General features: G+C 40.0%; 1 protein-coding gene across 6 annotated transcripts in view; it reads right to left on the minus strand.

Moving 5' to 3' along the window:
* LOC135081515 (microtubule-associated protein Jupiter) overlaps positions 1-15,246 on the minus strand; it is a 202,967-nt gene that overhangs the window by 2,040 nt on the left and 185,681 nt on the right. For 3 of the 6 annotated variants that reach the window (XM_063976237.1, XM_063976240.1, XM_063976239.1), the window contains 2 exons: positions 2,338-2,497; positions 1,708-1,858 (listed from right to left, as the gene is read on the minus strand). In XM_063976237.1, the coding sequence (XP_063832307.1) occupies positions 1,708-1,858; positions 2,338-2,497 (311 nt within the window). Of the gene's footprint in view, positions 1-1,683; positions 1,859-2,337; positions 2,498-15,246 lie in introns of all 6 variants that reach the window. The other 3 variants (XM_063976238.1, XM_063976241.1, XM_063976242.1) reach the window with 2 other exon arrangements.

A 15,246-nucleotide genomic window follows, 5' to 3' on the forward strand; every position in this document is an offset into this window, starting at 1 on the left:
TCTAACTTGAACACCCACCCATCTCTCTTCGGCGGACATAGTCTACATAGTACGTCTTTGGCGTGAAATCTTCTGCATGCCAACTGGAGTTGAACAGGTAGCCTGGGACGTGTTTGTGGAAAATAGGAGGGAAGCCCGCCAGGGTGTGCGGCCCAGGAATGACTCGGGTAGGCAGAGGAGTCACATCAGGAATTGGCCCGTCACGTTCGTATTTAAAAAGTGTCGGGGGCGGCTCAATATTCGCGATAAGGAAGGGGTCCACTGGCGCATCTAGAGTCGGTATAGGACAGTATTTGTAGTCGGGCTGCGGTTTGTCTCCGAGAGCAGAAGTCATGCCGACGAAGGCATATGGAGGCAAAGGGTGATAGGGTACTTTTCGCTCGACTGGTTCCAGGTAATGCTGAGCGGGGAACGGGGGCCAGTGTCTGTCGAGTACCAATTGAGGGGATAAGGAATCGGGGTCGATAATGGGATGGGTCATATCAGGATCGTCGGTTTTGAGACCGATGAGGGTGTATGGGGTGTGCCTGCTTCTAGGAGCTGCACGACTGGTAGATTCAACGTAGTACTCGGCAGGTCGTGGGGGCCATTCGCGGGTGAAGTAGCGGTGGGTAGGCTGAGGTTCATATAGGTCAGGGTAGGGTTCGTAGGCGTCGGGATGGTCGGGGGTCGGGTCGGCACCTCGCAGGCTGGCGGCCGGGTGGCGGCGGCGCGGCGGCACCAGCGGCACTCCGTCGCCGGTCACCGGATTCCTCTTCGGCGGAGAGTACGATGCTGACCATTTACAGAATAAACGGTTTTCATTCGTTCTACCCAGCCTGGGTCAAGGTTTCAAAATGATATACCCGCGTAAGTGACAGTCGAAACTCTGACCCAGATCATAAAATACACATAATCGCCGGAGATAGGTACGAGAGTATGTACTAAACTTTCATTTGTAACTTACAATACTAAACTGAAATGTTATTAATTTGCATTCATATCAATTGACAATCGTTACTGTTATAAATTCAAACCATTGTTAATATAACACTACATCTAGTGTAAGTATTTTCATAGTTAATTACATTGTTGTGCAATCATGCTTCAATCCAAGCCAAGCACTTGGGTAACTATCTTTATTTTCGATCGTCGTAAAGATTACATGGTCCGGTATGAAAATGGCTGTTATCTTTATTACTTTGGTGTGATTTGTTTCCAATTAAGATCTTTATTATGACAGGTGAAAGACGAGAGGTGTGCAAGCTTAAATTAGAATTAGAAACTGAAGCAGTTCCTAGCGTGCACGAGTGCCGATACTGGGAGATAGTGCGCGAGCGTCAAACGATTGCAGAACCCACAACAAGTGCAGTAACCGTTTTTTAAGTTCTGCTTGAAATGGTTTAAATGTTGAATGGATTAAGAGATTCTGACAAATGATTGTTGATCCATTTACGCAACTTTCTAAACCAACCTAATGATGCCGCGATGGGTCAAACCATATTTTAACTAAGAGTTAGGACACTTGTGTGCTGGGCTTCCTATTTCTAGTATCCATTGTGCCACCAATCTGATCTACTCAACAGGGTGTCGCATAGAATCTGCTATTTCGTCTGAATCAAATGAAATCCATTCAACACCAACTCGCCACCACCCATGATGCTTGCTAGCCGTGCGTTCGTGCCTACATCAGAATCGACTCACAGTGTTCGGCGTGGCCCGTCTCACCTCGGCTGGGCGTGGAAGTGGCGCTCCCGTTCGTCATGGCCTTGGAAGGGGAGTGCGGGAGGCTGCCCCCGTTCATCTCTCCCTCTCCGAACTGGATGTGGCTGCGGATGGTGTCTGTCACCATTGGGGCGACGGAGCTGCTGTTAGCGGTCTGGAATTTTTACAAAGATGGATTAAGTGGATGGTCTGGTTTATGTAGAGGCTTGATAGCAGTTTACATCCTTGGCAGCATTTGCTACTAACATTGTGACATATTTAATGACAGCTATTGCCAGTCGATAGAGATAGAGACTGAGAATTTGGAGGAGTCTTAAGTAAATGTAGGTACTAGCAGATAATAAACTTTCTTTGCCAAAAACTATCTACCTGTCCAAAGAGTCTGGAATGGGTGTCGCCAAAACAGCTGATCAACATCAGCTTCTATCAGAGAGGTGGCTGTAAAGACTTGTATAAAGAGTGCATGGTTCTCTTCTAGGAAATAATACAAGTGAAAACTAACCTTTATGTACCTGTCCAAAGAGTCTGGAATGCATATTGCGAGGAAGGTTAGGGAACATCAACTTCCAAGCTATCTGGAGATTCTGAAATCGCTTATGTCTAGTGTAAGAAATAATACAAGTGAGAACTAACTTTATGTACCTGTCCAAAGAGTCTGGAATGGGTGTCGCGAGGACGGGTGGGCGTGTCGCGCACTACGCGAGGCCTCGCGGCGCCATTCTTCACTGGACTGCTGTCCGTCGCGTCCGAGCTGAAGATCTCGCCGATGCAGCTCTTCGGGGCATTTGGCACCCTGGAAAGGAAGAAACAGGTTCCATAAGCTATGTGTCAAAAAAATACTGTAAATTTTTAAAATTACTAATAGTCCCATTAAGCTTATATTGGCGCCCCAGAATGAGGAGAGTCGACCCCAAATAATGGGAAATGGATAGGACAAAAAAGAAGAAGACTAAGGCCGGCAATGCACGGACCGCTTGAAGCAGTCAGTCAGCCGCCCCAATCAGTTGCAACTGCTCGATCGGATCGTGTATGTGCGTCTATAGAACTCTGCAGTTCACTGTGCAGTCGACAGCTTGAAGCTGTCGACCCTGACTGCTTCAAGCGGTCCGTGTATTGCCGCTCTAATAGTCCAATTATCTCCTCAAGCTGAAATTATGCGTGTGTTACGAATGGGTTCACCACAACAGTTTAGCGGATACGAATGTAGGTACCTAGTGGGTAGTGGGGTTCGAAATAGTATTCCTCGGATATCGAGTCGGCCAGTCTCGACACCTTCACCGTTCGGCTATTGTCGCATAATTCACAAAACCTTCCATCTTCAGCTTGATAATCACTTTTCATCAGGTGAGATGCAGGCCAACCTTCCTAGTCATGGTTAAAAAACTTGCTGTTGACCAATTGCTTTAGGCTTGATAAATATTTTAATTTCCTACTTCCATGATGGGTAGGCATACAGTTTAAACTGCAGCAAGTCACGACATATCGATGTATCTACAAATAGGTCTCGTTCAATAGTACAAAATGAAAATAAATACCTACCTAGCTCTTTTTATAGGCAATCAAATCATAACAACGGCGACTGGAATTCATTTATATTACAAACTAGCGGCCGCCCGCGACTTCGTACGCGTGGATCCCGTTTTACCCCCTTCATCTATCTTACGCGGTTTAGATTTTTTCATACAAATGTTTTTTTCCGCTAACTCCCGTTCCCGTGGGAATTCCTAAGTATACTATAACCTGCCCAGGAGTATAAAGAATAATTGTACCAAGTTTCGTTAAAATCCGTCGAGTAGTTTTTGTTTCTATACGGAACATACAGACGGACAGACAGACAGACAGACAAAAATTTTACTGATTGCATTTTTGGCATCAGTATCGATCACTAATCACCCCCTGATAGTTATTTTGAAAATATATTTCATGTACAGAATTGACCTCTCTACAGATTTATTATAAGTATAGATATAGCCAAAGCAGTTTTATCGGCTAATGCCTCGCGATGACAGGCGGAATTCAGTGCACTTTACGCCGTTAACATCACAAATGCATTCCACGCACGCGAGGGAATCCCGGGGGTGCGAGTTAGTGGACAAATACACAAAAATGCACTTTCATAAATGTCCAATCAATATTAATTTACTATTTTCGCTTCTAAAAATGACGTGTCTGATCAAAGAAAGGGCTCGCATTAGAATATTACCCTCCCAAAGTAATGAAAGAGACACGCATGGACATGATTATTGGCTCCCTTCGTGGGGGAAGTGGTCAACAAACCACAGATCAATACGGAACCCATTTCAAAAGGCAATGAAAATAGTTTGAAATTTAATATTGCTTTGTTCATACAAACAGGATGAATCGGGAGCGGAAAATGTGGCTTTTTTATCATTAATGACGTGTATAAGTCTTTTGCTATCATTACATTACCAAGTAAGTAAATGCTTTACCACTAAATGAATTATATAAAATGAGGAATACCTACTACCTAATACATATAACATTATGTTTCATTTTAAAAGGATAAAGAGAATCCATGCAATTACCGATACTAAACTCAGCCCACGCAAGCTTTAAGACGCAAACTCTACCATACATTACCGTTTAAACTTAATGGTTTGTAAGAACTGAATATGGGCAGATATACCTCTGCATTTCAAGTAATAAAAAGGGTATAATTTTAATAGTTAAACCTAAATTCTGCTTAAAATACCGTTGTGATATACGTATGCTAACGAGAATATGAGAAATTTTAATTGCAGCCGGTTTGCGAGCAAATCCATTTCAAACAAGACGATTTGAGTGTCAAGCACTCCAAGATCTCAAGCTCTGCAGTCGTCAGCTAAGTTCGTCCCATCGTCAACGTAATTCCCTAACGACATGCCATCGCGGGACTGGTCAGGTATTACCAGAGATTATTCTAACTACCACCCCAGTAATCTTCGAGAATTCAATATAAAGTTGTAACTCAGCTATAAATGAGCGATTGCCGTGTAATCAACTGATGTGATTTATTTTCCAATAAGTGATACCGAGTGAGATTACTTCCGTCCGCTCTGTTTTATGATTTTCTGTTTAAGACGATAAGTTATTACACATTTGAACGAACTGATGACCGTCAAGAATTCCCTTTAACTTTACCCGAATTACGTACTTAGCTTGGTAAAACATTCGTTTGACTTTAAAAGTTTCTTTTTTGAGTTGACCTAAATAATATAGTAGATTCTCATGTTTCTGGTTTGCATAAAAGTTATACTAACAAATCATCCAAAATAAACCTTACTGCTAAGCTAAAACAACAATTGGAACTTCTTGTCAATGCTAGATTTGCTAGTGATTAATCAAAATAAGATCTCAGTCTGTAGCATAGAGTATATTCCGTACCGCGCGGGAATAACTTGACACCTCGACCTGCACTTTTTTTTTTTATTAGCTTAAGCGCTTCCTCTACCCTATACCCTACTGGTATAAAAAACTCAACTCGAAATACCCAAAAATACTTGAAATACAGCTCTTGTTCATAAGTAAATATCTCTAATTTAGGCAATAAATATTTGACATAACGATATATCCAATTAATATTATTCTTACAAACATTTATATTTCGATTTATCAATGTATGTCAGAACATGTATTTATTAATATCTCGACTTATACATTTATGGATTTTCGTTTTTAATTTGACAAAAACAGTTATCAAGTTATGATCCCCTCTGAGTACTAAACACATCCATGATAATGAGCAGTTGTCTTGTTATGCACGCAGTCAAGAGTGTGGATATTTGGAGTTATTCAGCTATTACCTTCGTTTAATCATATTTTTATATGTGTCATTAGCAGTTGTTAAAATATAACATTGTCAGTATTTCGAGCGTCTTTAAATATTTTTTACTTACCAACCGCTGAAAATATTTTTTTAATATATTTAAGCGTTAATTATTACTTTTATTACTATTTTCAATAGTTTAAAAATAAATTAACGTTTAAATAGCAAGTTGAAAGAAGAAGGATAAGTTTAGTCAATAGGTAGGTACTATCTACTAATGTTTTTTCATAACAGACTAATATTTCGTTTGACAACAGAATTTAAGTAAAAAATCTAATAATAAACTTTTAGGTCAATTTTAAGTTCCGGATAATTTTATTTTTATAGTCTATTTGACTTCAATGACATTATTTAGGAATAATGATGAGGTAAAAGTAAGTAGGGTCGATACGCCAGATCTCGTCCATTTAGTGAGTTGGTAGATTTGAGGAATAAAAATAATATACAATTTTTCGTAATCATTTTGAACGAAAAATTGTTGTCATTATGCTCCCTTTAGTCTTTATAAGTATAGTATTAAACTTGCTCTAAACCATTAGAAGTTTTAATATTATCTTTGTAATATTAATAAAATATAGAAAAAATGCATTCAAAATCACTAACAATTAATAACAGCATGGAAATAAAAAAATAAAATATTACTAATTGGTATTCAAAATATTCAAAATATTGGTAGCCATGTTTACAAGCTGTTTTCGAGAGTCATCACGAATCGTCTCGCACGTAGGTTCGATGACTTCCAGCCTCCCGAACAAGCCGGTTTCCGGAAAGGTTATAGTACCATAGACCACATTCATACGCTGCGACAAGTTATACAGAAGACTGAGGAGTATAACTTGCCACTATGCTTGGCGTTCGTGGACTATGAAAAGGCCTTTGATTCGATTGAGACGTGGGCAGTGCTGCAGTCTCTCCAGCGGTGCCGTATCGATTATCGGTACATCGAGGTACTAAAGTGCTTGTACAAAAACGCCACCATGTCGGTCCGAATACAGGAGCAAAGCACGAGGGCGATTCCTCTACAGCGAGGCGTAAGACAGGGAGATGTTATATCTCCGAAACTCTTCACCGCGGCATTGGAAGACGCTTTCAAACTCCTGGAATGGAAAGGATACGGCATAAACGTTAACGGCGAGTACATCACTCACCTTCGGTTTGCCGACGATATCGTGGTCATGGCAGAATCGCTGGAGGACCTCGGCACCATGCTCGAAGACCTTAATCGAGTTTCCCAACAGGTAGGCCTTCGGATGAACATGGACAAAACGAAGCTTATGTCGAACGTCCATGTTGCGCCCTACCCGGTGTCGGTTGGGAGCTCGATTCTTGAGATTGTTGACAAGTATGTCTACCTCGGACAAACGATCCAGCTAGGTAGGTCCAATTTCGAGAAGGAGGTCAATCGTCGAATCCAACTCGGCTGGGCAGCGTTCGGGAAACTACGCAACATCTTTTCGTCCAAAATACCCCAGTGCCTGAAGACGAAAGTCTACAACCAATGTGTGTTACCTGTGATGACTTATGGCTCGGAAACGTGGCCCCTCACTATAGGCCTTATACAGAAGCTCAAAGTTGCACAGCGTGCTATGGAGAGGGCTATGCTCGGTGTTTCTTTACGAGATCGAATCAGAAATGAGGAGATCCGTAAACGAACTAAAGTCGCTGACATAGCCCGACGGATCAGCAAGCTGAAGTGGCAGTGGGCAGGGCACATAGTACGCAGAACTGACGGCCGATGGGGCAGCAAGGTTCTGGAATGGAGGCCACGTACCGGAAAACGCAGCGTGGGACGTCCACCCACAAGGTGGACCGACGACCTGATAAAGGTAGCGGGAAGGCGCTGGATGCAGGCCGCTACCAACCGTGCGATGTGGAAGTCATTGGGGGAGGCCTATGTTCAGCAGTGGACGTCCTGTGGCTGAAATGATGATTCAAAATATTTAGGTATCACACTTAATACTTATAAACAGACATATATTTCAGGTTATTTCATTTTTTGAAATTTCAATAGTATGGCTCAATTTGCAATATGGTATCCTCTCTAGGCACAGTTTGCTTTTTATATTATTTACAACGTCTGTATTTAGAAAATAGTCGTGATAATGTGGACGCAAATTGGCTATCACAAGGGTAAGCTACATTAAGAGCGTGTATTAGCGTCAAGGAAAAGGCCTAAGTACTGAAAAAAATCTTTGTGTTCGATACGTCATGTAAATAACGTTTTACATGATATAAAACATGCATTGTTTTGTATATTTTAATAACTTAGACCCAGTTGGACCAGACCGCGATCACTTCTGACGCAAAGTGGAAATTGCATTGTAGTAAATTCGCATCCACCTTATTTTAAGTGTCATTTAATAAAGTACAATCACCGATATCATTATTCGTATTGTATGGTTCATGGTTAAGGCTTATAGACTGCGGTAAATCCCAAACTAGACCTAAATATATTAAAAACTTATCTTGAAACGCGCACCTGCTCATGTGGGATTTATTTTTGGCAAAAACGGTAGCATGCTATAAGATTTTTTAATGTGGGTTTACGTGTCATACATTCAGGGAATAATAGCAATAGCTTTCGTTCTAGAGTGATCCGTCATTTGGACGTGAACTGGACGGTGGACGCGAAAGGGCGTGTCGACCTTACGCAAAAATGTATCCAGCTAATTTTAATTATTTTAAGCTTAATAGTAAGCTTAAAATAATTAAAATTAATTGTGCTTGTTATAAAGCATGGCTTTTGTTCTTTTCTTTATCTTTTTTTAAATTTTAAGTAAACGTACAATTACCTGATCAAAAGCGATCATAATCTGCGATTGTATTTGATTTTTCTAATAAATTTGCTACTATTTCATTGCAAAAGTGATAAAAATATGTTCTATTTTTATGTTTTGTTTTTTTACTTGAACTTCATTCAAAATAATTAACTTAAATCCAATTTTTACACCTTAAATATTTGTTTTTCTTTGGTGAATAACTTGACAAGTCGTCGGTACACAACTTGACAAGTCTTTTTTTTAATAGATTAAGAAGATAATTTAATCAAATTCTTACGCCAATCGAAAGATATGCATCAAATTAACTTATTTCAATCATAAAAATATCAATTATCATTAATTCTGATTTACCAGGGAACTCTAAACTTTAAAATCGCTCCCCTGAAAAGTACGCAAAAATGACATGTCAAGTTATTCCCGCGCGGTACGGATTATAGTATGCATTTACAGAAATATTGCGGTGTGGTGGATTGACATGGGAGTGTGCCTATCTTACATCTGTGTACACGACCTATCAATTAGCGTAGAAGCAAGTAAATAGGATATCGGCAACCTAGAATAACGCCCTATCAGGTGGTACAATCTACTACAGCACATAAAATAGCAATATTTGTTGCGAAATGGAATCTATTAGAAGTGCATAAGTCACAGCAGTGTTAGTATTGCTGTCTGTACAACATCCTCTTACAGGCATCCGCATCAGATGAATCGATACATCGCAGTGCGGCCTCCGCCCCCGCTGCGGTGCGGCGCCACAAGCCGTCTGTCGATCATATCTCGAATGATGCACACATCACTGGGTGCCTTCTAGGAAAGCATGGATGTAGAATTAAAGGCACAACAAGGAAATACTGTTGCATCTTACACAGTTGGAATTGGAGCTATTTTAGAATAAAAATAATATAGAGTATGATGTGCTATCCATTGTAGAGATTGTAAAGGAGTCTGGATACAATAATTTTCCTTGTTTGTTTTAAAGCTATAGCGCAAATCAAAACCATTTATTGGCGATTCCCTCTCCGATTGGAAACTGCTTCTTTAAACTATGTACTTACCTAATTTACAAGTAACTATCTATATTTTTTGCAGACACGTTATTGTAAATTGACTTCACATAGTTTATAGAATGGGATAGGGTTGTATTTCTAATCTCATGTCGCCAGTTTGTGACCGTACTAAAACCTATGCATCTATAAATCACCCCTCGCGTCGGATCATCTAAGCAACGTTTAAATTGGTCCTACATAAACAATGCTGGGGTTACGTCCCTTCTAAAACATCAACCCGTTACATTAACGTAGAGTAAATAAGGAAGAATTAGGGTTAACTTTGAGGTCATTTCCCTGCTGCATTATGAAAAGTAGACGGCGTGAAGCGTCCTGTGTACATTAATCATTTGAAACGTACGAGTAATGGGCACCGGAATTACTGACTTGCAAAGTTAGTCGACGCTTTATTACCTAATGAAGGAAAATCAGGTCCCGCAAAGGATTTGAGAATCTTGTCCCTTAACCTCAATTTTGTAACGCATTCAAAACAACAGAACTAATATTGAACTGACTCATCAATTTTCTCTACAGTAGCACACTGCACAGCCCAGTAGAAACACAAAAGAAAGAACAATCAATTGTACCCGCAAAGATACGGCGCGCGCCCGCGGCAATCGGGTAAATTGCGCGTCAACGCGCGCGCACCGTCAGGCCTGCCTACCGGCCTGATAACAGATTCTGATTGAAAACTAACTGTACCCGGTGCCTGATTTATGCTATTGCACATGGGAGTCGATTCTGAAGTCTCTGGCGCTAGATTTAGGTTTAAGTAGGCCTGTCTGCTAAAATTACCATAAACTTTAAGTTTTCCGCCAGTGAATCTTCGGGCTAAACAGAAAAATTACCAAATTTTATGCTCTATAGTTTATGTTATTAGGATTTTTCCATATTATGCGATGCAAAACTTACTTAGAACAAATTGTAAAATTTGTATAGTATGCCCTGGCTGCTGGCTGCTCTATATGATACATTGAAGAGCATTCGTTTTACCTACAGTTACTTTGAGATAGTTGTAATGGATGCAATCAGAATCGAGCCCATTGCACGGTCCATCCTCTGTAGATTAAGTTTTCGCCGCCGGTCGTACTTAAACACGACTCGAGGAGTAATCTACGACAATTGGCTCCCTTGATTCCACTCCTGGATCGAATTTCAACATTTGCCTTGCCTGATCATTAGTGATCATGTTGGATCGAAGGCCGAAGCTCCATTTGAATACGTATCTGTTTACCGAGACAGATTTAAGAGAACTGATATCAATAAGAAGGAGTCATAAAATGTGTGCTTCAGTCAAGCCTTTTGTTAATTAAGATGGAGATAATTTAATTTAGAAATCAAACCCTAAAGGAGACGTGATCAGATTGATGAAAATAATTTTACGATTCAGGCATCAAATCTGTATAACCGTTAAGGTTTCAAGACAGAATTTTCTTCAACTGTTATATGTAGAGATAAACATAGAGATACCTTAGAAAACAAGCAAACCTCCTGTCCGCAAACGTTTATTATCGGTCAGATCTCGTTGATACCATAATAAAAACGTGGTGCAATAGAACCTTACCCTGTATAATTACGAATATTAAAACAAACCGTGTATCTGCCCGTTCCTATAATTAGTATCGTTCGTGAGAGTAAATTGTTTAATTGTAATATACATAGTACGCTGCGCGTGCGCCACACGCAATGAAACGAAACATGGCGCCGACAGGGTGCCGTTACGAAAGAAACAGCTGTCAAAGGGCCGATGGAGAAAACAGTCGCCGGAAGATAATAATAAATCGGATGAACGATGAGAAAATATTATGACAAGTAACGCCTGCTTTTTCCATTCTAAACAAATCCGGCTTAGCTCCCTCCCTTTGAAAGTTTGAGCAGTCTGTCATCAAAACTAATTTTGAGACAGGGTAAATGAAACCATTAGGATCCGTTATTAATTCATTGATATTCGTGTGTGCACTTGTAATTGAAACTCAAGTGTTTTAAGATCTCATGGCGAAAGCAATCAAGTCTTTAGTCATAGAAAAAAAACTACAGATAGCTAACTTTTCCTTTTGTTCCCGTCACTGACACTGAACAAAATAAAATTCGTTTCCTACTCAAGCTTACGGTGATACTTTTCCGTTTTGTCTTACTCTATTTTTAACAGTTCAGATCAGACAACCAAAAGAAAACAAACAAAAACTTAAACCTTTTATCAGTGATTAAAAATCAACGCAACCATGACAATTTATTTATTGTGCGAGATAAACACGGCTATTATGTTTTGGCTTTTGACGGCGGCGGCAGATGGCGGACCCGATAGTGTCGCTCGCTAAACGGAATCTTCGGATCTGCTCCGGGTGCATGACGGTGTAATACCTCAGGTACACTACTCGCGAAGTTAATCGAAGTAAGATAGTGTAGCAACCTCGACTCGCCTCGCCCGACTTCTTACTGTTGTCAGTATTGCACCCGACTCAAAGGGCCCAAGCGTTCCGAAGTTGGAAAACAAAGTGCCTGACTACACTGCTCGGATAACTTCGGAACTTCGTCGAAGCGAGTAGTGTAGCTGAGGTATAAGATATCAAGAGTAGTCACGCAGCTAATGGCCCACGCCTCCACGCCGCGGTTTACCCCACAACCGCCAGAGACCACGTTAATGATATCGGAGGTAATGAGAGACCGTAACTTTATCATACGCGGAACGACAGGAGAAACCTCTCTTCGTTTTCAAATGAAAGGCGATACGTTATAGAGAGCAACGATTGTGCACTTTCACGGCAATTTGAATTTAATGGCATCAATGACAAACTATTATAATTTGTATCGTTCTTTTGTCTTAATTATCGTTGACTTTCTAAATTGTTATGTTTAGGAACTCGGTTTGTGTTCGATTTCGTGATAATCTATGTGGTTTTCCTCAAAAGGCATTCGATTTGTAATAAGCCGTGAATAGAGACAATACTAGGGCACTATTTAAGTTGTGAGCCTCGACAACATAACGTGTTGTTAGACGACATCTGATACTTTTAATGAATAGTTTGACATTTTTGACTACAACCTTATTCAAAACTTTTTATCATTTGAGCACGTTTTGTATTATTAACACTGAATTGAAAATTATCTTGACTACAAAAACATGGAATTGACTTGCGGAAATTTTCGCGCGAAGATTTATTATGACTTTCGACGTGGTTAATCAATACAAAACTGAAGCGGTCAGCTAAATTTCACTTTTGGTGTAAAGATCTGTCCTTTACCATTGTGAAACGCTAGTTTAAGAAGTATAATATTGTGTGTCAGTGGCTCACCAGTGAACTTTGCGAAAGTCGTCCAAAATGACTCATAGCGGTGGAAAACATTGATGTTGTCAGAAAAATGGAAGAGAAACCTCGTCATGTGATATATCGTAGGATTGAGATAATCCTAGGCATTAATTCCACTAGCAGTAATAAAATATTGTATGACCATATTATGGTTAATACGTTTTTTTCTCGCTGGATGTCACAAAATTTTTCAAACGCTCAATAGGACGCTTGTGTCGTTTAGTCCTTGGAAATGTTTGATAAATACGTTTAAAAAGCTTTAAAAGCCCTTTTTAAAATTGTGACAGTTGACGAATTAAGGATCTATACATAATGATCCTGAAAATGCCGTGTGGTGACGGCAGAGTAGAATACATTTGTCACCAACCCCTACTCTTCCCGCGGGTGTCGTAAGAGGCGACTTAGGGACTACACATCAAACAGAGAATGGGCAGCAGCGCTCTCTGAAAAACATCAATCTTTTAAACTGCGATCTCCAACCCGCCTGCCAAGCGTGGAGATTATGGCAAAACCCTCCACTATACTGGAGGAGGCTCATAGTCCAGCAGTGGACTGTAAAGGGCTGTTGATGATCCTGAAAATAAACAGCTATCGACTATGGAGGTGTTTTAAGATGAACCAATTCCAACAAAAGTCCCATGCGCTCGGAACACTTTGAAACTTACGGTCGCCTATTTTTCCGAAATATCCGATTATATGACAGAAACATCACTAGAGAAATTTAGAATGGTTAATTCTTAATAGTAAACAGCCACTTTTTTTCCAAAAGTCTTCAGTTTAATAAGGGAAACTGACCAGCATAGTCGAATCGCCATTCGTGACGAAAATGTGAGCTTTTACATGTCTCGTCAAACAACTGACTATTTGAACACTCAAATAATATGAAATAAACAGGTCCAACGCTACAAAATTCTTGCTTGGAATCTAAACACTTCTTTTGGTACCCTTAAATTAAAATTAAATGCGTGAACAGCGATTTATGTAGCCAGAAGCAACTGTCGGTGCGGTCAAAAACCATGCTTTGGAGGTGCCTCAAGCTGAGTGGAAAAAATGCTATGAAAAGTGTTTCGGACACATTAAAAAGTACATAAATCATGAAAGACAATACCAATAAACGCAATCAATATCATTTTAATAATAAACTACTTTGTTTTCATAGTTAGGCTCACAACTTAAATAGTGTCCCACGTAATAAGACTATTTGCATATTAGATGCGTAACAAATTACGGCAGATAAACGCCCTTGTAGAGAAAATGGGGCTCTATTGATTTTCCACGTCTGTCTGGGTTGAGGCTGATTTAGAGTGCCTCTTGTATAATGTTACCTGACTAACTCGAATTGTTGAGTACGGGGAACGCGTTAGCCTACAATTTACGATTCGAATATATCTTTTATCGATTTCACAGTTATCATTGTGATTGAAAATTTCACATAGAACATTTTGATGTCTCCATTTTCATATTGTAAGCATCTATTGTTAAAATTTTGCACCCCACTTATTTATCTATACTTATAATAAATCTGTAGAGAGGTCAATTCTGTACATTAAATATATTTTCAAAATAACTATCAGGGGGTGATTAGTGATCGATACTGATGCCAAAAATGCAATCAGTAAAATTTTTGTCTGTCTGTCTGTCTGTCTGTCTGTCTGTCTGTCTGTCTGTCTGTCTGTCTGTATGTTCCTTATAGAAACAAAAACTACTCGACGGATTTTAACGAAACTTGGTACAATTATTCTTCATACTCCTGGGCAGGTTATAGGATACTTAGGAATTCCCACGGGAATGGGAATTAGCGGGAAAATCGTTTTGTATGAAAAATCTGAACCGCTTAAGTTAGACGCTTGAAATTCGGCATGCAGGTACCTTAGTAAACTTAAAGCTTAGTTACAACAGGATATTGCAAAATTCCCACGGGAACGGGAGTTAGCGGGAAAAAACATTTGTATGAAAAATCTAAACCGCTTAAGTTAGACGCTTGAAATTTGGCATGCAGGTACCTTAGTAAACTTGAAGCTTAGTTACAACAGGATATTGCAAAATTCCCACGGGAACAAAAAAAACATTTGTATGAAAAAATCTAAACCGCGTAAGATAGATGAAGGGGGTAAAACGGGATCCACGCGTACGAAGTCGCGGGCGGCCGCTAGTTTAACATAAGACCTTATGGCAAACATCCTCTAAGCTACAAACCCTACAAGACATTATGTTCTAGAACATGTTCACCGTTCGGAACAAGACAAAGCGTCATGCTCGCTGCACAATACAATGCTTTTCATTCAGAGTCATCTCTAAGAGCGGATGTCACGCGGACTGTTAGATAGACACCGCAGACGCAGTAGGTATTCCTCTAGTTACTGAAAAATGCTGTCAGGCGTCAATTCGCTCACTTTCTGTAAGTTTACTGAGTATAGTTATAATCCTAATGTCTAATGGTAATCCTATGTGCTTTTTCAAATAAAAAGTTTTGAGCGGGACGTTACTCGCCCGTTTGCAGGACTGCACACGGAAATCAGTATGCATCAACTGCGTGAGAATAAAAATGTCAATTACTAATGTGCAGTCTTGTAAACGCACAG

This window comes from Ostrinia nubilalis, chromosome 20 (genome assembly GCF_963855985.1).
Source record: "Ostrinia nubilalis chromosome 20, ilOstNubi1.1, whole genome shotgun sequence".
NCBI classification, from domain to species: domain Eukaryota; kingdom Metazoa; phylum Arthropoda; class Insecta; order Lepidoptera; family Crambidae; genus Ostrinia; species Ostrinia nubilalis.